Source organism: Strix aluco, chromosome W (assembly GCF_031877795.1).
Source record: "Strix aluco isolate bStrAlu1 chromosome W, bStrAlu1.hap1, whole genome shotgun sequence".
Lineage (NCBI taxonomy): Eukaryota > Metazoa > Chordata > Aves > Strigiformes > Strigidae > Strix > Strix aluco.
In genome coordinates, this window is record NC_133970.1 from 5,653,987 (window position 1) to 5,676,066 (window position 22,080).

Sequence of the window (22,080 nt, forward strand, 5' to 3'; positions counted from 1 at the left end):
GCCGGCGACTGAGAAAACCACCCTGGCTGAACAGGGAGCTTTGGCTGGAACTCAGGGAGAAAAGGACAGTTTACAGCATTTGGAAGAAGGGGCTAGCCACTCACAGTGATTACAAAGAGGCTGTGAGGCTATGCAGGGCAGAAATCAGGAGGTCGAAAGCCCAGCTGGAAATTAATCTGGCTTCAGCAATCAAGGATAACAAGAAATGTTTCTATAAGTATGTCAGTAGCAAAAGAAAGACCAGGGAGAGCCTCCATCACCTGCTAGATGCAGGAGGAAACATGGTAACAAGTGATAAGGAGAAGGCTGAGGCGCTTAATGCCTTCTTTGCCCCAGTCTTTAATAACAAGACTAGTTGTACTGAGGGAATCCAGCCTCCTCAGCCAGAAGACAGAGACTGGGAGAACGACCCCCCTGCAATCCAGGAGGAGACAGTCAGTGACCTACTGCATCACATAGACACACACAAGTCTATGGGACCGGGTGGGATACACCCGAGGGTGCTGAAGGAGCTGGCTGGGGTGCTCGCCAAGCCGCTTTCCATCATTTACCAGCAGTCCTGGCTGACCGGGGAGGTCCCGACAGATTGGAAATTGGCCAATGTGACACCCATCTATAAGAAGGGTCAGAAGGATGATCCGGGAAATTACAGGCCTGTCAGCTTGACGTCGGTGCCGGGAAGCTGATGGAGCAGCTCATCCTGAGTACCATCAAACAACACATGCGGGACAACCAGATGATCAGGCCCAGTCAGCATGGGTTTATGAAAGGCAGGTCCTGCTTGACAGACCTGATCTCCTTCTACGACAGGGCGACCTGCTTATTGGATGAGGGAAAGGCTGTGGATGTAGTTTACCTTGACTTCAGTAAGGCCTTTGACACCATTTCCCACAGCATTCTCCTGGCAAAACTGGCTGCTCGAGGCTTGGATGATCGCACGCTTTGCTGGGTAAAAAACTGGCTGGCTGGCCGGGCCCAAAGAGTGGTGGTGAACGGAGTTAAATCTGGTTGGCGGCCGGTCACGAGTGGTGTCCCCCAGGGCTCGGTTTTGGGGCCACTCCTGTTTAACATCTTTATTGATGATCTAGACGAGGGGATCGAGTGCACCCTCAGTAAGTTTGCAGACGACACCAAGTTGGGTGGGAGTGTTGATCTGCTCGAGGGTAGGGAGGCTCTGCAGAGAGACCTGGACAGGCTGGAGCGATGGGCTAAGGCCAACTGGAGGAGTTTCAATAAGGCCAAATGCCGGGTGCTGCACTTGGGCCACAACAACCCCCAGCAGCGCTACAGGCTTGGGGAGGAGTGGCTGGAGAGCTGCCAGTCAGAGAGGGACCTGGGGGGGTTGATTGACAGCCGGCTGAGCATGAGCCAGCAGTGTGCCCGGGTGGCCAAGAAGGCCAATGGCATCCTGGCCTGTATCAGCAATAGCGTGGCCATCAGGGACAGGGAAGTGATCTTGCCCCTGTACTCGGCACTGGTGAGGCCGCACCTCGATGACTGTGTTCAGTTTTGGGCCCCTCACTACAAAAAGGACATTGAATGACTCGAGCGTGTCCAGAGAAGGGCAACGAAGCTGGTGAAGGGTCTGGAGCACATGTCGTACGAGGAGCGGCTGAGGGAACTGGGGTTGTTTAGTCTGGAGAAGAGGAGGCTGAGGGGAGACCTCATCGCCCTCTACAACTACCTGAAAGGAGGTTGCAGAGAGCTGGGGATGAGTCTCTTTAACCAAGTAATAAGCAACAGAACAACAGGTAATGGCCTCAAGTTGCACCAGGGAAGGTTTAGACTGGATATTAGGAAGTATTTCTTTACAGAACGGGTTGTTAGGCGTTGGAATGAGCTGCCCAGGGCAATGGTGGAGTCCCCATCCCTGGAGGTGTTTAAGAGTCAGGTTGACATAGCACTTAGGGATATGGTGTAGTTGGGAACTGTCAGTGCTAGGTTAACGGTTGGACTAGGTGATCTTCAAGGTCTTTTCCAATCTAGATGATTCTGTGGTCACAGAAAGTCTTGTATGATTAAACTGTACTACAGCATCATGCATGCTTAAGCTAGGATTGCTCACCAACAGGTTATTTTTCAGTTAAATATACACTCTTATTGAAAGCATACGTCTACAAAGTTTTTCTTTTAGAGGCACAGATGCATTTGAATTCTTGCATAAATAAAAAAACTAATTGACATTTATAGAAAGATGCATAAGATTTTAAATCCTCAAAAATGCACAAGTTGTGGTAAATAGTTTAAAGTTAATTAAGTCTTTTCTGCACCCTAAGCTATGCTATGAATACTAACCTACTGCAATACATTACTTTAGCTGATCTTCCAACACATATCTGCTGAAAGTCAAAGCCAAAGTGTTGAGAGGGAAAAGAGGAAAAAAAAAAAAATCATGAAAACTGAAACTAAATAATATCTTAATTTTAAATAGATAAATAAATCCACTTTATTCATACACTGTAAGACACAAGACAGATGTAGTTGAAAGATGGCACCCAGAACTTTTTCTGTCATCTGATGAAAATGGTCTAAAATAAAATGCTGCCCTTGTACAAAGTCAGACCCGATACCACATGGTAATGTGACTAAGTCTGTTCAGACAACTTAGTAATAGAAAACAGTCTGAAAAATCTAACTAAAAACCTAATCTGCATGAAGACTATTTCAACAGTGTGACTATTATCAAAAGACAGGGAATAAGAGTTTGAACACTGCTGCTACGTTACCTGAAAGGAAATACGCCAGCAATTTTTTGGGGGTGGAGGTGGGCAGGGAGGGGGGTGTGTACACCCAGGACACAAAGCAGAAGTGTCCACATAATACATCTTCCTTGCATTATTTGTTCATCATAACTAAAAACCATTCTTGCTCTAAACTTAGCATTGAGCTACAAATCAGTATGACCTTGGAAAAAAACATCAGCACAGAATTCTGGTTGTGTATTACCTTATATTCACAAGTTTTCAAAACATAATATTTAGCTTTCTGAAGATGCCTTTACTTCCTGACAAATTCTACTGAACCAAGAATTTTATTCCACATTTAATGTAATTCTTTAGCTAGGTGGTCTTTCTGTTCCTGCATTAGAAAAGAAGGCTGGGAGAAATGAATTCGAGTTCAGTTTGTCCATACTAATGCTGGAACTGACATTCAAGGGATCATGGTGCAGAGGCCCACCCCAGGTTGAGTAAATAGACAGGGCGTCCCGCTGCCTTTGTTCCTTCTCAATTCTGGGCATTACAAATACTGGACCACAGTTCCCAGCACTGACTTCACAGAAGGCAGAAGGACAGTATTCAGAAGGAAGACAGTAAGGAATGCAGAAGAGATTAATGTAAAATACTAGAAAAGAGCTTAAATGTCATTCTTCTAGCTGACAAAACACATTACATAATATCTCTACCAAACCCCCAATTGTTCTACAAATCATGACTCTACAGAGATTACAAAATCTGTTCAGAAAGCAGATGAAAACCCAGCCTTTGCTGCCAGAACACATCAGTATATCCTCCTTCGACATTGGAGATCTGAATGGGATGTATTAACACCTAACAAGGCTACCACAATTTGCCAGCATCTAGCTTAAAGATCCCCCTATTTCCAGGTAAGACTGTGGTCTTTTTCCATAGAAAGTTAAGTCACACTGCCTAACTTTTCCCACCTTCCTCTCAAAATACTTGGTCTACAGCTATGCTTTTCCCTTCTGCCCTCTTTCTGTCAATTTTTCTGACTTCAGACTTACATTGCAATGTTTGCACCGGTACAAGTATTCAGAATTATGTAAAATAAAATTAAATATTCAAGGCAGTTTTGAAATCTGATCTCTTCTGGTTCTCTGAAACCACTTTGTTAACTATTAAAATAACAACAACTATTCTTTTAACTTTCATGTTGAATTGTTTTTAATCCTGTACTGGTACCTTCCTTCAAGCACAGGCCAAAGCACATTTACTAAAGATAGAGGTGCTTTTATTTCATTAAGGATTATTCTTAACCTACTGAATCAAGCTGCAAAAGTATTTCCCTCTCTGAAGCACAGAATTTGCAAAAATTAGAAATTAACTCGCTATATCTTCTTTCAAAAAGCTCTGCTGGAAAAAATAATTTCAAAACCAATATCTCCCTCTTACACTGACAAAAAATTATTTTACTGTACAAAACTGGTGGAAAACTCTGATTCAAGTGTATGGTCTTTGTGGAACCACTCTGCAAAAACTGGCAGGACAGTCACAACTCTTCGTGCAGCTGGAATAATCATACTCTGCCACAGCTACCACCAAATCCAGAATCTGGAGACTGTTTTCAGACCTTAAATTTCAGGATATATGTATCAACAAGCTACTAAATATTTAGCACTGCCTTTCACATTTTCATTCCAGAAAATTTCTGCACTCTTCCAAGGAACATTATGTTTTCTGTCCTTAGCAAATTCTTTTCAAATACTCTATGGCTTTTTACTCACTAGCCTAGGTGAACAAACTTAATAATATCATTTTATTATTTTTCCCCTCCAAAAACACCCTACACTTTCTCTATCACCTATGGACTCCAGTAACACTTCCATCTATATCTCTACAGTGCTAGCAAAACTTTACCTTATGAAAACTCTGGAAATTCTCCTACTCATTTCATAGTTTAGTATTTAAAGACTTCAGGTGCAAATGAAGAAGTCTCCAGATCTACAAGTAGAATTTGTCTGATTAATCCTTTGCTTGGTCTCTCCCCTTCTCTATGTCTGTTATCCAGGAGTATGTCTCACTAAACCTCAGAAAAGAATTAGCTGTCAAAACAGTAAAATCGTAGGGCATCAGAAATGGTTGAGAAGAGGAATAGCAGGTAGGAGCTGTTAAGCATGGTTCATTCAACTTTAGTCCTTACCCCAGAACTATTAAGAAATACCACTACAATGATACGCTATAATCATACAGATTTTCAGTAAGATGAAGGAATATTTTCCCAACTTCCAACAAAGCATTTGACACTGTCCCACACGACATCCTTGTCTCTAAATTGGAGAGACATGGATTTGATGGATGGACCACTCGGTAGATAAGGAATTGGCTGGATGGTCGCACTCAAAGAGTTGTGGTCAACAGCTCAATGTGCCAGTGGAGAGCAGTGACGAGCGGCATTCCTCAGAGGTCGGTATTGGGACCAGTGCTGTTTAACATCTTTACTGGAGACATGGACAGTGGGATGGAGTGCACCCTCAGCAAGTTTGCCGACGACACCAAGCTGTGTGGTGCAGTCGACACACTGGAGGGAAAAAATGCCATCCAGAGGGACCTGGAAAGGCTTGAGAGGTGGGCCTGTGCAAACCTCGTGAAGTTCAACAAGGCCAAGTGCAAGGTCCTGCACATGGGTCAGGGCAATCCCAAGCACAAATACAGGCAGGGTGAAGAGTGGATTGAGAGCAGCCCTGAGGAGAAGGACTTGGGGGTATTAGTGGATGGAAAACTGACTATGAGCCAGCAATATGCACTCACAGTCCAGAAAGCCAATTGTCTCCTGGGCTGCATCAAGAGAAGTGTGGCCAGCAGGTCGAGTGAAGGGATTCTCCCCCTCTACTCTGCTCTTGTGAGACCCCACCTGCAGTATTGTGTCCAGCTCTGGGGCCCCCAAGATAAGAAGGATGTGGACCTGCTCAAGTGGGTCCAGAGGAGGCCACGAAGATGATCAGGGGGCTGGAGCACCTCCCCTGTGAGGACAGGCTGAGAGAGTTGGAGTTGTTCAGCCTGGAGAAGAGAAGGCTCCGGGGAGACTTTATAGCCGCCTTCCAGTACTTAAAGGGGGACTACAGGAAAGATGGGGAGGAACTCTTTATCAGGGAGTGTAGGGATAGGACGAGGAATAATGGTTTTAAACTGAAAGAGGGTAGACTTAAATCAGATATAAGGAAGAAATTCTTTCCTGTGAGGGTGGTGAGACACTGGAACAGGTTGCCCAGAGAAGTTATGGCTGCCCCCTCCCTGGAAGTGTTCAAGGTGAGGTTGGACGGGGCTTTGAGCAACCTGGTCTAGTGGCAGGTGACCCTGTCTGTGGCAGGGGGGTTGGAACTAGATGATCCTTAAGGTCCCTTCCAACCCAAACCATTCTATGATTCTATGATTTACTAAGACAAATATATGAACCTAGCCATAAAGAAATTAAAATAAAGTTATTTTAAAATAAAATCCTATCACTCAACCTAGAAATTAAACTTTGCAGTCAAATTAAACTTTAATTTTTACAAAAATACCCAGTAGAGTTTATTTCCGTGCTTATTCTAATACAATCGCTCTTATAAAGCTATGTATCTTGACATCTTCTATCACTATATAATACAAGGTAAGGCATAAATATCACAGTTGTGTTCCATATATATTTGTGGTTAGTATCAGTCCCCTAAACTTACAGAACAACATAAAAGATAATCAATAAATAATCAAAAATCCTTACCGCTTTGTACCCCGTATCTGTTTTGCATGCTTTTCTCCCTGAAAACATTAGGATTCCTTGCCAGGATAGCCTGCAGCAAGACCGGTATATCTCCCTCTGGATCATCACTGCCAAGGTTATCTTTCAATTCTCTGGAATTGTGGAAGTAAGCAAATAAAGAGGCAAATGCATGTTCAAATTATAAGAAACCATGTGTCAAGTAAAAAAACAAACAAACAAACAAAGCCCACCCCCCCCCCCAAAAAAAACCACCCAACCAAAACAAAAGATGACAATTTACTGTTAAAATATAGAAAAAACCCAAGTCTGCAAAGCACTGTTCCCTGCCTCTATTTTTTTTTCCTCTCTTGTTTAAGGAATGGAAGAAGAGGCATTCCTACTAGCCTTCAAAATTATTTTCTGTTAATAAGCACTTATATATACATGGCTGTCAGCTTCAGACTATTATAAAAAGTTTCTTATGCCCACTTTTGTATCGTGATCTCCATAAAAGAAGAACGCTTTGGCATAACATCAAGAAAGTATTGTTGTAGGAGTGAAAATAAGATATGCATGAATGTATAACATTCAGGTTGCAGCCAACACTGAGAATCTTTTATTTTAAAAAGGAAAATTGGCATATCTTTGACATCACAGGATTCCCTTCGAACAATCAAAAACGTAATGGATTTTTCTATAAATGCATCTGTGCTTTCACTTATTGTTTGCTTTGAGGACTTTTAAAAGCTACTTCCATTTGATGAAAACAACTGACTGGAACATGTAGGAAAAAGACAGGGCTGTCAACATAAGACAATTCAAAGGACACCAGGGAAAAATAAAAAAAACAAAATATATATTAACAAAAAGAGAATATGTTAGCATACTTGCTGGTTCAATTCTTAGAATATTTAAGTTCACTATCTAATCAGAACTGACATGGGTCTTACATAAGTGTCTCCAAAAAGTATCTTTTTGTGTAATACTGGGTATATGATTTGTCTATTATTAACCAAAATGGAATACAAATGCCTATTGCACAATCAATACCACAAAGTTTGCACTCCTAACTAGCAAGAATGGAACAAGCAGCAGATCTATTAAAAAAAAAAAATAGTTATGTATAAGGGCTGTCAGACAATTACTAACATTCTGATTGACTGAAACAACTGACTCTTATACAACTGTAATCTGCTAACCTAGCCTAATAAAAAACCTGCATGTTCTAGTTCTCAGATTCTCACAAACACCCTTCTCAATTCAGTTCATTTTAATTTCAAGGAATAAGGAGGGTGATCTGATATAGCTGAAGTTCAAAATACATACATGTGATCTGTTGACACTTGATTGAGACTGTGGACAAGCTGTGAAACTAGATTTTCATCCCTACAAGCCAGAAGACAGTTCACCTCTTCAGCTATCCGTCCATTGAAAAGCAGGCTTTTTGTTGTTGTAGCAGGTAAAGGTGATGGAAGAGGCAGCTGGTTCAAAACTGTTATCAGAAAACAGAAAGGAGTTCAGAATCGTTTCACGAAACACAAGCATACAAAGATGGGACACCTTACTCCCTCATGTGATTAAGAAAGAAAACCTGACAACTACATTTGAGATATAGGAAAGATTTCAGAATTTTTTTTAATCATGAACACACACACACACACAAAGGCTGGACTCTCTTTTAAACAAAGTAATGCAGTGAAGTCCATAAGTTATATTACTATATTATTGTAAATATTTAATTGTGCTAAGGCAAGTATTATGAATAAAAACATACTTTTAAACATTCTAAAATGTTAAGTTATTTAATGTTATAGCAGTTTTCTCTTGGAGCTGAAATCATGGATAAAGGGAAGGAAGGAAATGCAAAATCCTTGTAGCTGCATGCAGTATTGTAAGTACATTGATCATATACTTTTTCTACTCTGACCTTCATATTTAGTGTTCCCACTTTGTATGATGAGGTTAGATTAAAAAAAACAACAAACAAACAAAACACACACACCCCCCCCCCCCAAAAAAAAAAAAACAACCCAAAACTAAGCCACCCAACAACCAATTTAAGCCACTAATTGCCACTAATTCTCAGTTTATTCTTCTCCTGTTGTATTCATTTTTATGTAAGTATTCTTCTCGAGAAAAGGCTAGTATCGTTGGTTGGACTGATCACTAAAATGTCAATTCAGTCAATATACCTATTCACAAATCCTGGTAAAAAGATTCGTTTGATGAAAACACCTATCACAATATTACAATCAAATTATAAACAAGCATACTATACTTTCAGAGGGCATTCTTAGGTCTACAGGCATAACAAGAAAGTGTACCAAATAAGAACCCTTGACCAGATGATTTGGCAGGGCTACAGAGACAAGAGTAAGCCAGAAGAGGCCAAGAAGCCTGCTACACAGGAAAGTCACTTTCATGGGTCCACAAAAGCAAGCTAACTCTGACTTCAAGTTCCCAGTCTGATTACATTAGAAATAGCTTCAGAAAAAAACAACTTTGAAATACACTCTTTTTGTTCTTTAATATTTTGAAATTCTTTTTTTAAAAATAAAGGGGGTGAGGCAGAATTCCAGTATTTCTCCCCCATACAATGTATATCATTACTGTATTTAGAAATAAACTGCAATTCAAATAAAAACATATAATATATTAAAATAGCTAGCTTTCATTACTTGCATTAGATTACCTTGAATGTGCCTTGAAACTTGGAAAAATTAGCAAGATCAGCAAAACATATTTATTAAAACAGTATAAATTCAGCTAGTTAACTGAGCCTACTCTACTGCCTCTAGTCATCATGTCCTCCATGTTTTCAGGGCAACAGGACTTGTCCATTCCAGTACTTTCTTTTCACATAGAAAGAAATAAGGTGAAGCACTGACAAGCCTTTCTCTTTCACCTACTCCTGAGTTTCTAAACATCAGATAAATACAACGGATAAAGAAGCAAATGCACCTAACACAAGTGCTAATCCCACCAAAGGTAGTTCAGTGTTTCAAGGAACTCTTACACCAGTAATCTGACCAGTGACTTCTACCAGTTAAGTATTTTGACTTCTTTAGAACCTTACCTGCAAATACTTAGTGCTGGAAAACTGCCCATAGCCCAGAAACTTATGATTTGCATCCTGATGGCCCATTATTAGACACACATAATTATACATATATATACATATAAATACATAAGCAGCATCTTCCAATTTAAGAATATCAGAAAGACACAAAGAAGTGGGTTTTTTCCCCTCAAATACATCTGCGTTTTTTACTGTAGGCAATTAAATTTGATTGCTGGGCATATACTTTTAGTGTCTCTTGGAAAGTCTCCAAATTTCAACAGTACGATAATAAAAACAAGAGCTCTGAAGCAGCACTCGGGTCACTGAATCCAATTATTCTCAGACAGACAACCGAGCTATAAACTCTTGCTTATACTTCAGAAACAAGATGCATCTTTGTCCCAACTTCTCTTATTGGAATGGTTGTTCTAGGACCTCATTATGGTAACGATAAATCTCCTCTTAGTTTCCACCAGAAATTTATTTTTGGTCAGATTATAACCATTTGGTTTTGTGCCAGTATCGGCTTTTAACATAAATAGTTCTTTTCCTTTCCTTGCATTTTGTCTTCCTGATGTATTTAAAGACAGCACACACACCTCATCTGCTCCTTTTGTAGGCTGAACAGCCAAGAAGCAAGCCTCATACGTTCAGCTGCTTATTTCCATTCTAGCAGCCCTTCTTTGCACCTGTTAATTAGAGCAACTTTTTTGTACTTTGTCCAAAACTAAGGAACTAGGTTTCAAGTATATTTAGCATATCCCACAACACACTCTAGCTGAACATCAATCTCTCCCTCTCATCAATGAAGATGATGAGATGTATGTTTTAGACAAGTATTTTATCATTTATATGTTTTTCTTTATTTGTGGGGTACCCAGATATGTTACTGAATAACATTCCAAACAAACAATGAATTCCTATATTTTATGTTTCGGGTTTACTTCAGGGTTCTTTTTTTTTTAAAAACCTACATTTCATTTAATTTCATGTTTAAATTAGCATATTTTGTTTGAATATATTTTTAAAATTTGAGCAATGACAAAATTAACATTTTTAACACCAAATCTGATTTTGAACAGATTTACTTTTAACAACTTTTAAAATAAAACTATTTTTAATATTTTCAAAAATGCAGGTATTTACTGAAGAGGTAGAAGGGAACATAGCAAAGAAAAAAAAAAAAAAGAAGAGTACTTACGGTCTGTAAGACTAGCAATCCCTGCAAGAGTAGTGATGGGAACATGAGGCATATCCCCATTCATCCTGAAGTTCTGGGATGGTAGCGCCTACACAGATATTTTAGTTCAGGTGCCAGCTATCATTACTTCCCATCTCCCAAGCACTAAGAAAAAAAAAAAACACAAAAAAACAAAAAAACAAAACACCACAAATCACAAAACCAAATTAAAATTCTCGGTTTACTTAAAAGAATTTTAAATTCAATAACATAAATGAAACACAGACCATAACCTCAGCTACATACTAAGTAATTTTTGTCAAAAGTCGGTAGAACAACGTAGAATTTAAATATCAAATGGCATTAAGCAATCAAAAGGCAAACTTTTAGTCTCAGAAACAGAGCCATTCACCAAAAAAGATACAAGATAAGGCAATCAAAAGAAAATTTGCTCAGGTTATACAGTACCAACTCAAAAATTGGTAACAAAACTTCTGTTGGTTCATACTGCAGTGGACAGCCCTTAATCCATAACCAGTTTAAGTAATTACCTGCTATATTCACTTCCCAGTTTTGGAGGAGATATTTTTCATATAAGAAGCTAGCAAAACCAAGAGGAATAACTTACAGATGCAAAAGTCAAGTAGCAAAGCAACAAATACAAAACCTTAGCATATTTTAAAAGTAGTAGCTATTTCATATTATTATATTATTTCATATTATTGACCTGAAGACATCTCTTTAATATTAAACACTCTCTGGTCGAACTACTATCAGGAACTGTTTCACCCACTCCACAGAAAGAAAACGTTTATTCACCACTGAACTAGCTCGTTTATTTCCTCTAAAACAGCACAGCTTATATTCAACTACTGAAAAGGAATTTGTTCATCTAGTTTTCACTAACTATAAAGATCCCAATTGTAAGGAAGTCCACACCATTAAAAAAAAAAAAAAAACCAAACCAAAAAAACCAACAAACCAACCAACCCAAAACCAAGCAAAACACCACTGCCAACCACCCCCAAAAGATCATCACAATAATTTCAACTGCAGTTCCAAAACAATGAAAATTTACAAAGATCAGACATTACAATCCAGTATCGTTATACTAACGAAATTACAAAAAAATCAAGCATATTTTCTGAAGACAAACAAAAAGAAACTTGATATATATACCTATTATAGACAGGCTCCTGTGTTAACAGTTCATGAAATAGTAAAAAGACTTCTGTCAGCATTTATGTTGTCTGCTCAAGATTCTGAAATCGTGATTTGCTTACACTTACTTTATGTTACAAACTGTTCATAAACAAGAAACCATTTGTAAAAAGGATGTCTCAAACAACTCAAGTGGGCTTGTGGACTTTATGTAAGACAGCTCACCACAAATCAGCAGGGAGATCTAATGATTACTTTCCCCATAGGGCCCCAAAGAACACCTGTTACCTTTTTAGTAGATAGTGGAGCACAGATGTCAGCTTTACATGCTGATGTGGCAGCCCACCACAATATTATAACAGATGAAAACCAAATATGGGTTACCGATGTGTTTGGGAAGTCCCTTCCCCAAAACACAGCCACAGTGAAGTTGCCCGAAGATGACAGTCCCATTTGGGTAGTTATGGTTGTTGACCCGTACCCAGTGAACATTCTAGGACTTGATACATTAAAAGGGTGAAAGGACTTGAGTGGGAGGGAATGGAAATTTGGATCTCACAACCATCACCTCCATACGACTGTTACAGACAGCCCCAGCACTTCCCCCGTCTAAAACAGTAAATGTAAAACCTTACCCCTTACCACTGGGAGCCAGAGAAGAAATTACTCCGGTGATAAAAGAGTTGCAAGAGCAGTGATTAATTGTACAAACCCACTCCCCTTGTAATTCCCCAGTATGGCCAGTGCTTAAGCCAAACAGAAAATGGCACTTAACAGTTGACTATCGACATCTCAACGCGAGCACTGGTCCACTACCAGCAGCTGTCCCTAACGCAGCAGAGCTAGTCTCCACTATCCAAGAACAGTCTCATGATATTTTAGCAACTATTGATGTTTAAGACATGTTTTTCATGGTGTCCCTGCAAGAGAGCAATAGAGACAAATTTGCGTTTACCTGGGATGATATACAATATACCTTTACCTGCCTCCCGCAAGGATAGAAACATTCACCTACTTCGGCACACCATGTCCTAGCCCAGGCGCTAGCGGAAGCCCCTCTTCCCGAGAAGGGAGTAAAAACATACCAGTACATCGATGATGTACTGATAGGGGAAGCCAATGTTACTGCAGTGGGGGAAACCCAAAGGAACATAATTACCCACCTAGAAAAACTGGGTCTCCAAATTCCCGCCAAGAAAATAGTTACCTGCCCCTGAGGTGAAATTTCTAGGCATATGGTGGAAAGGTGGCACAGTGTGCATACCTCCTGAAACCCTGCTTCCCTTGGAACAGGTAAAAGCCCCAGACAAGAAAAAGGAACTGCAACATGCTTTAGGCTTGCTGGTTTTCTGGAGAAAACATATTCCAGATTTCTCCATTATTGCTCATCCTCTTTATGACCTAGTACATAAATGAGCTGCTTGCGACTGGACCCCTGTTCACGAGGAGGCCCTAAAGTTATTAGTGTTTGAGGCAGGAGTATATCAGGCCCTGGGCCCAGTCCACCCCACAGACCCACTTCACATTGAATGGGGCTTTGCAATCCATGGAGCATCAATACATATATGGCAAAAGGGACCAGAGAAAAGAACCCCGGTGGGTTCTTTTCACACAGTTTTAAAGATGCAGGGAAAGGGTATTCCACCTGGGAAAGGGGTCTATTTGTGGTAGCCCTAGCCCTACAAGAAGTTGGAAAAATCATATGGAAAAAATCCATAATCCTATGAGGACCCTTTAAAGTTCTGAAACCCGTCTTAGTGGGTACCCCACCTCCTGCAGGAGTAGTGCAGCGGGAGACAGTTAGAAAATGGTATGCTCAATTAGAACATTACAGTCACATATACCAAGTGACAGACGGGGGCCCCAAGGTGCTTCAAATACAGGACAAATCATCCATTTCCCTGGAAAAGGAAGCTCATCCTCCCTATATAAAAGAGGCTCCTCCCTATGAGCCCCGGTTAAAGAATGCACAGTTTACTGATGCCTCTTCAAAAAGGGAAGGTAAAGTATGGCAATATCAAGCAGTAGCTCTGTGTGTCGATTCTGGAGAACAAATCATAACAGAAGGCGAGGGTAGTGCACAGGTGGGAGAGTAGGTGGCAGTCTGGAGTGCGGTTATGAGAGAAATGGATGACATGGACCCTACATATATCTACACAGATTCATACACTGTGTTCAAAGGGTGCACCGAGTGGCTCCCCTTTTGGGAGCAAAACCAGTGGGAAGTAAACCAGGTACCTGTCGGGCAAAAGGAGAAGTAGGAAGATATCCTGCAAGCAGCTAGAAAAAGATCTATCTTAATAGGATGGGTAGCTGCCCATCAGGGAGAGAACCACCCAGCACACATTCTGAACAACCAAGTAGACTCACCCTTTTGGCTGTGTTAGCGACAGAAGGAGAGGAAGAAAAATGGGAACACCTATTAGAGCGGTTGCATGTCAAACATGGACAATCAGAGATTAAAAACCTCCTGAAAGAGTTTGGGAGTAGAGGATGGCCCATCACTAGAGAGATGCGCAGTACCACAAATTCTGCTTGTAGCCTATGTCACACACAGCTGGAGAAATATGCTTTGCAAAATCCTCCACTCCACCTGCAAGATGGGAAGGGGCTATGGGAAACCTGGCAGGTCGATTACATAGGACCCTTTAGGAGATCGGAGGGAAATCAATATGTGCTAGTAGGAGTAGAGATAGTGTCTCGACTTGCCCAAGCCAAAGCCATAACGCAGGCTACTGGAAAAAATACGGTAAAAGGGTTGAAAATTTGGTTCAGTGTTGTTAAAGAATTTCACCAGACTGCAAGTACCTCTAGGCTTGTTTTATTAACAACTCAGAGTTGGGCCATCACCTCTGTGTTGTTACTAAAGCAAGCCGAGAGGTACCCACAGTCTGGTGAAACCCTTTAACAGAATTGGCGACCCAGATGGGACTCTAGGACACAAGAGAGGAAGAGTCAGATATTCCTCTGGACAAACCCGTTACCAATACTTGAATTGCCGGCAAAGAAATAAGAGGTGAGTTCACCTAAGAGACTTGGGCACGGGTAATTCCAGACAGAATTATACTGGGAAACTCTTGTGTTTAAATTTGCAAAGAGAGAGATAAAAGAAGTATATAGAAGATGGGGACAGCACCCAGCGTTGAAAGGGGGACGCCCCTTGCTGAGGTTTTAGAAAATTGAGGAAAGATACCTTTGGCACAATCATTACAGAAAAGGAAACTGATAATATTGTGCCAAGAGGAATGGCCATTCCTGACAAGAAATAGAGGAGGAGGGCCAATGGATATATGGCCTCCGAAAGGAACATTTAAACCCCATAAGCAAAAATTTTTGAGAATAATTTTGGAGGATTCTGAGAGTCAAGATATTGATTATTGGTATATTTGGTATAATTGAGGTCAACAAAGAAAGAAAACCTCTTTGATAAAAACTAAAGGGAGTTTACTTCCCTCGGCTCCTGAAGCTGAAGAAACCGAATTCCCTTTTAGAAGTACTGGCATGTATCCAATGCGTTTGGATTACATCCCAAACCCTAGGGCGGGTCCTGGTGCACCCGCTGAAGTCTCTCCAGTAACAGTAGTGATGTGACATGAACCTTGGAAGCAAGGTGATTTAGTAGCTTGGCAGGCAAAAATGCCTTGGTTACGAGATGATGCTGAAAAATGTGCTCAGTTGTTATTGGGAATTGTCACTGATTACACCCCTAATTGGAATGATGTGAAAACTTTATTACGAGAACTATTTCAAGCAGAGGAAAGGGAAAAGATTTTCCAAAAAGGTGAGAGAGTAACTAATTGGACAAAAGTTTTGGAATGGAGACAAAGATCAGACGAGAGGATTATTAGGGCCGACTGAAGGCTACTTTAATTATGGGGGTATGACCCGTGACAATTTCCAAGAGCCACTAGCTATTAGTGTTTTTGTAGAAACTCATGCCAGGCTGGCAAGGTGAAACATTAACTAAAAACTTGAGCATTGCTGCTTTTGTTTTTGACGGGAGAGATGAAAGCAAAAGCAGCAAGAAGAAAGGTTAAAACTTGAGAAAAAGCGAGAGCAAAAAGAGAAAGAAAGAGAAATTAGGTTGTTGGCTGCAGCAATTACCTAAACCTATAACCCAAGAGGGAGAGGTCGGAGATTTCCCCAAGGTAGAATCAGGGGAAGGGGTGCGCGAGGCAGAATTCCTCCTATCTCTCAATATGCTAATTCTTTAGAGTGCTTCTACTGTGGAAATTTGAGACACATGCAGAGAGAGTGCCCGCTGAGAGCCGTGTCTGCACAAGGAGGATCTCCACCTGCCAGACCTCCTCGACCTCACTCACAGTGAAGGAAATGATACTCATCTTCTCTGGGAACTGAAAGAACAATGGGACCCGTTGGAATCAAGGTAGATGAGCACGGTTAGTTTTCTGCAAAGGTAAACGGTATCATTTTGGATAAGAAATTGGTTTGGGGTAAATTTGTGATCTCTCCCAATTCCCCTACTTGCCTTTTGGGCCTGTACTGAATTTTGAAGTTCCTCACATTTCGAATGATAGTACGGGGAGTAGTAGGGGAAGAGATAAAATATTTATCTACCCCTTTGACGAGACCTTTTGCAGGAATTTGGTACGTTTATCTCCTTGGCTCCAACAGGGATTCAATTGATTTTAATGGGCTCAGAAATAACTGAATTGGGAGGTCAAAACCAAAATGATTTGAATGATATACGATTTGAATTGGCTGCAATTCCCAGAGAACTTTGAAGTACATCGGGAGATGAAGTGGGATCGTTAAAATCGGCTGAGCCAATTGTGATAAAAACAAAAGGAGGGACTCCTTCTTCAATTTGGCAATATCCAATTATAAATGAGGCCATTCCCAGTATAGAAAAACAAATTGTACATTTTTTTAGAAAAAAGAATTTTGAAGGAATGTCGTAGTCCTTATAATACTCCAATTTTACCAGTTATTAAACATAAAGTAGATAAAGATGAAGATCCTGAATATAGATTTGTTCAAGATTTACGAGCTGTAAATGAACATGTAATTGCTTCACATCCTGTGGTACCAGATCCTAGTCTGATTTTAACACAGATTCCAGTCTGGGCACAGTATTTCACAGTGCTTGATCTTACAGGAGCTTTCTTTAGCGTTCCAATTGCAGAAGAAAGCCAATCAATCTTTGCCTTCACGTGGCAAGGGAAGCAGTTAACTTGGACTAGGTTACCACAAGGATTTACTAGTTCTCCAACAATATTTTCTCAAATTTTGAAAAATGATTTACAAGATTTGGTTTTTCCAAATAAGTCTGTTTTGATACAATATGTTGATGATTTGTTACTGGCAAGTAAAACTAAGGATCATTGTGTTAGAGATACTGAATATCTATGTATCCAACTTGTTAAAAAAGAACACGGTGCATCTCTGTCCAAATTACAGTTTTGCAAACAGCAAGTGAAATATCTTGGATTCATATTAAAGCCAGGACTTCCTGATTATTCAAAACCTTTTAAATTGTGATGAAAATAAAGGAGCTGCAAAAGGGGTGTTAGTACAGACTTTAGGACCGCATGAAAGACCTGTTGCCTATTTTTCTGCTACATTAGACCCAGTGACTAAAGGAACTCCTTTTTGCATTAGGGCAATAGCAGCAGCAGCTGAAATGGTAGAAAAACCCAGGACAATTGTTCTAGGGCATCCACTAACTGTCTGTGTACCCCATGAAGTAGAGATATTGTTAAAACAATATGCGGAGAAAGCTTTATCGCCTCAAAGGGCGCATAGATATGAGATAATTCTATTATTGGCTGATAATTTGAAATTGGAAAGGTGCAATACATTGAACCCTGCCACCCTAATGCCTTTACCCTCCGATGGAGAAAAAGATAACCATAACTGTGTTCAATTATTAAGTGAAACCAGCAAACTGCGAGACGATTTGAAGGATCAACCTTTAGATAACCCTGATTTGAACCTCTTCACGGACGGCCTCTCCTGTTATGAATGTTGAAGCTGTACCAGTTTTGCAGTGACTACGGAAACACAGGTACTGTTGGTGGGACCTTTTCCTGCACCTTTAGGTGCACAAGGAGCGGAAATAACTGCTCTCACAGAAGCTGCAAAATATGCAATTGGGACAAGAGCTAACATTTATACAGACTCTAAATATGCTTTTGATATCTGCCATGCAGCTGGGACTTTATGGAAGGAACGGGGTTTCTTAACATCAGCAGGGAAGACTATCGCTCATAGAAAGCAGATCAAAGAATTATTAGAGGCGATACAACTACCCTCTAAGATTTCTGTCATCTATATAAAAGCACATACCCAGAGGCAAGATATGATTTCTAAAGGAAATTCTTTAGCTGACCAAGCAGCTAGAGCTGCAGCACGACAGGTTGTGTCTATCATGTCATTATCACAACATGAGGCAATATCTGAACTTCCGGATATAAGTTCTATGAAGACCTCCCTGATGAAGAAAAGGAGCAGTGGATCCAGCTTGGAGCCCAGCCATAAGGAGAACAATGGATGCTTAATAACAAACCTCTTCTTCCAAAAAGGTATTTATTACCGATTACACGATGGCATCGCAAAAAAACTCATGGGGGGCCAGAGAGCTTAGCGCTCCGGATTCAAAGACTTTGGGCTGCCCCGGGAATTTATGCAGCAGCCAAAAGAATCTGTGAAGGATGTAAACTTTGTAAACAATATGCTTCTGTACGAATTAAGGCACCCAGTGGAAAAAGACCTCCAGCCACCTTTCCTTGTCAAAAACTCCAAATTGATTATGCTGAAATGCCAAAAAAAAATGGGGTACTCTTACATGTTAGTGATAATTGATTGGCTAACAGGATGGGTAAAAGCTTTTCCTACTAGGAAAAATAATTCAAAAGCAGTAGTAAAAATTTTACTGAAGGAAATAATTCCTAAATACGGAGTTCCTGAAGTCATTGATTCTGATCGTGGGGGTCATTTCACAGCTGATATTTTAATTCCAATTTATAATTCCTTAGGAATTTTTAGTCAATTTCATACTCCCCATCACCCCGAATCATCCGGCCAAGTAGAACGAATGAACAGAACCTTAAAAGAAAAATTAGTTAAGGTTTGTAAACAGACTGGCCTAAAGTGGCCCGATGGTTTAAATTTAGTGTTATGGGATATAAGGAATACCCTAAGACAGCCAATTGAGATTTCCCCAGCTGAAATTTTTTTTAAATTAATTGTTATTATTTTTAACAATTATAGTCATAATAGTCTGTGTGATTGTTTTGTTTCAACATTGCATTGGTTGTTGTTCTTTTATAATGCAGAAGATAGAGAGATGTGGAATTAGAAATAAGAAGGATCGCAGGAGTGTGATGGGAAAACACAAGGAAGGAATTTGTAAAAGGAACAAGCTTTAGAAAACTCTTTTCTCTTAGGATATTATTAATAGCAGGAATAATTAATAAATAGATATTGTTTTATAGGTTTGATTAATAGAGCACAGGTGCACTAGAAACAATACTGACAGCTCAATGCAGTATGCACAGGTGCTCTAAGAACAATACTGATAGTTCAATGCACATGCTGCTTATTTGTCCCCTGTACAGCCCTCATCATGGCTGGCTTAAAACCCAGTCAAGCCGAATCATTAAAAATTAATCCTAGGTATTAAGTTTTAGACATGACAAAAGCTAAGAAATAAGTGATTAACTTGGGGTAAGCAATTTAGAAAAGCTAGGTAATAGGAAAGCTAGACATAGATTGAGTATATGTTAAATAGAATATTTTGAGTCTTTTTACATAAGTTTAAAAATGAATTGGGATGAAGATTGATTAGAAGATAAACAATCATGATGACTGAAGACTGCATCAGTGAGCAGCAATGTCAGAAGAGGAATTGGAACGGAACAAGAAGAACTAGTCGAAACTGTGGAATACAATGGACTTTTGAAATTGATGATGAATTGAGAACCGTAAGTTCTTGGAAAAATCACTAAAGACTTTTTATATTGTATTACATGTTATGAAGAATCACGTATATATAGAAGGCGCTTTTTTTTAGCTGTTGCCACTCACAGAGGTGATGGCCCAACTCTGAGTTGTTAATAAAGCCAGCCTAGAGATACCCACAGTCTGGTGAAATCCTTTAACAAGTGTCCTACCCAAGCCTAAAATCAATACAATCAGACAATGGCAGCCACTTCACTGCTGGGGTGGTCCAAGAATGGGCGACAAATGAAGGGATACAGTGGACATTCCACACTCCCTACTATCCCCAAGCAAATGGGACAGTGGAAAGAACTAACGGGCTCTTGAAGCATGCCCTGAGGCCACATGATTCCAGCTGGCCAGCATGCCTGAGGGACACCATGACCAAAGTCAATAGTCTATGGGGGGCAAATGGATGCGCTAGGCTTACTGCCTTCTACCCGAAGCCCCCGAATCTTCTCCCAGGAATAGAAAAACCAATAGGTTCCAAACAAATCCCACATTATCCAGGGAAACCTGTGCTGGTAGACCTACCCACAGTAGGGGAAGTTCCATGAACTTTGAAAACCCCACTGAACCTTTATACCTGGGTGGCTACCGATGCCAATGGAAAAGACCACAAAATTAATACTAGATGGATAACCCCTTCTTTTAAAAGCTGGTTTGAAAGAACTGAGCTTTCCCTTTTCTTTTACAGGAAGAAGACAGGATTTGTCATCTGCCAAACGAATCCACCCTGTCAAAAGTGTGTCGGACTCCAACAAATACTGTCAATGTTACATTTTTAGTATTGGTTTATCAATTGTAATTGTTGTTTTAGTAATAATTCTAGTATGTATTTACTGTTTCTCATATGGACCCTTGTCCTCCTCTCCTCTAGGAGAGGGGAACATAGGTGGAGTGGAAGTAATACTCCTTCAATCCTTGCATGGGTATTAATTTGTGGGTTTATAAAATGTGGAATAGAACTAACCAAGGGATATGCATTGCCCTTCCCCAGTCTAAATATGCAAATCCCCCACAACATAGCTGGTCTGATCTGTTCACATGTGTTAAAGTTCTTGATTGTAATACTGGCCCGGGAGATCCCCCAGAAACCTGGCTCTTGGAGAGAGTAAGGGTTCTGATAAGGGACATGTGTACTCCTTGGAGTTACTTTTCTAGTGAATATAAAAATCAAGATAGGCTGTGTAATAAAATTCATAATAAAACTGAAGATTATAACAGGAGTAAATATTGTGGTATACCCCATACACACTACCCTTCGAAGAGCCTGCCACTCACTGCAAAACCTGAAGTATATTTTATGGATTATAATGATACCTGGACTTGTAAAAATAGTATATACCTATCTCCCCTGGGACTAGCATGGGGATGTTCTCATGGAAAACATCTCTACTCCATCTGTAATCCTGATGTGACATCAATTTGTTCTAGAAAACATCACCTGGCAAGTACACCTTCTAAGTAACTGGACAAGGTATGCTTTAAGAGAACAGAATTTACAAGACCAACAAGTATCAAAGATGACATTTCAAAATTGTTTAGCTTTAGATATGATATTGTTTAAAAAGCAAGGGATATGTGGTATGTTAAATTTAAACGATTAAGAATGTTGTGTAACTATCCATACTACCAGTACTTCTGTAGAGGAAACACGGGCCAAAATGAAAGAAACTGCCAAACTGCTGAAATATTCCAGTCACTCCAGCCAAAGGACTGGTTCACTGGATATTGGTTCGCCTCCCTCCTGCAGTCCTGGGGACTCACATGGTGGGGAAAGTGGTTAGCACAAATTGGAATAACTTTATTGGCTGGATTTTTGTTCTTGATAATTGGCATAGCTATTATCTGAGTATGATTACCTGTCTACTCACTTCTATTTCTTCTGTCTTTTCTCCTGCTGTCCACCATGTTCGTACCACCACGCCAAAAGATGACCTTGAAGACACTCCACTGACTCTCATTGTTTGAGCCATGGGGTGGTGTCACAAACTCTTCACAAACAAGAAACTGTTCACAAAGCGGATGTCTCAAACAACTTGAGGGGGATGCCCTGTGGCGGAGAAGCGGAGCGAGCTCTGCAGAGGTGGGGTGGTGGGCCGTTTCTCTCCCCCTCCCTCCTGTTGCTGCCCAGAGACAGAACTTGCCTAACTGCACAGGTACAAGCCAGAGAAAATGAGAACCTTCTGGAACAACCTATTGCGCATGCATAAGACAGACTATATCAAAGCAACACCCCATGTGTGTCTTCTGTCAACCCACCACCTACAGACTAGGCTGGCTTCTCTGCAACAAC

At 40.4% G+C, this 22,080-nt stretch overlaps 1 protein-coding gene across 11 annotated transcripts in view; it reads right to left on the minus strand.

Annotated features, from left to right (window-relative positions):
- LOC141917819 (nipped-B-like protein) overlaps window positions 1–22,080 on the minus strand; it is a 172,970-nt gene that overhangs the window by 106,804 nt on the left and 44,086 nt on the right. For all 11 annotated transcript variants that reach the window (XM_074811411.1, XM_074811409.1, XM_074811403.1 and 8 more), the window contains 3 exons: window positions 10,680–10,823; window positions 7,744–7,909; window positions 6,439–6,569 (listed from right to left, as the gene is read on the minus strand). In XM_074811411.1, coding sequence (XP_074667512.1) covers window positions 6,439–6,569; window positions 7,744–7,909; window positions 10,680–10,743 — 361 coding nt within the window. In that variant the 5' untranslated portion in view covers window positions 10,744–10,823. The remainder of the gene's footprint in view (window positions 1–6,438; window positions 6,570–7,743; window positions 7,910–10,679; window positions 10,824–22,080) is intronic.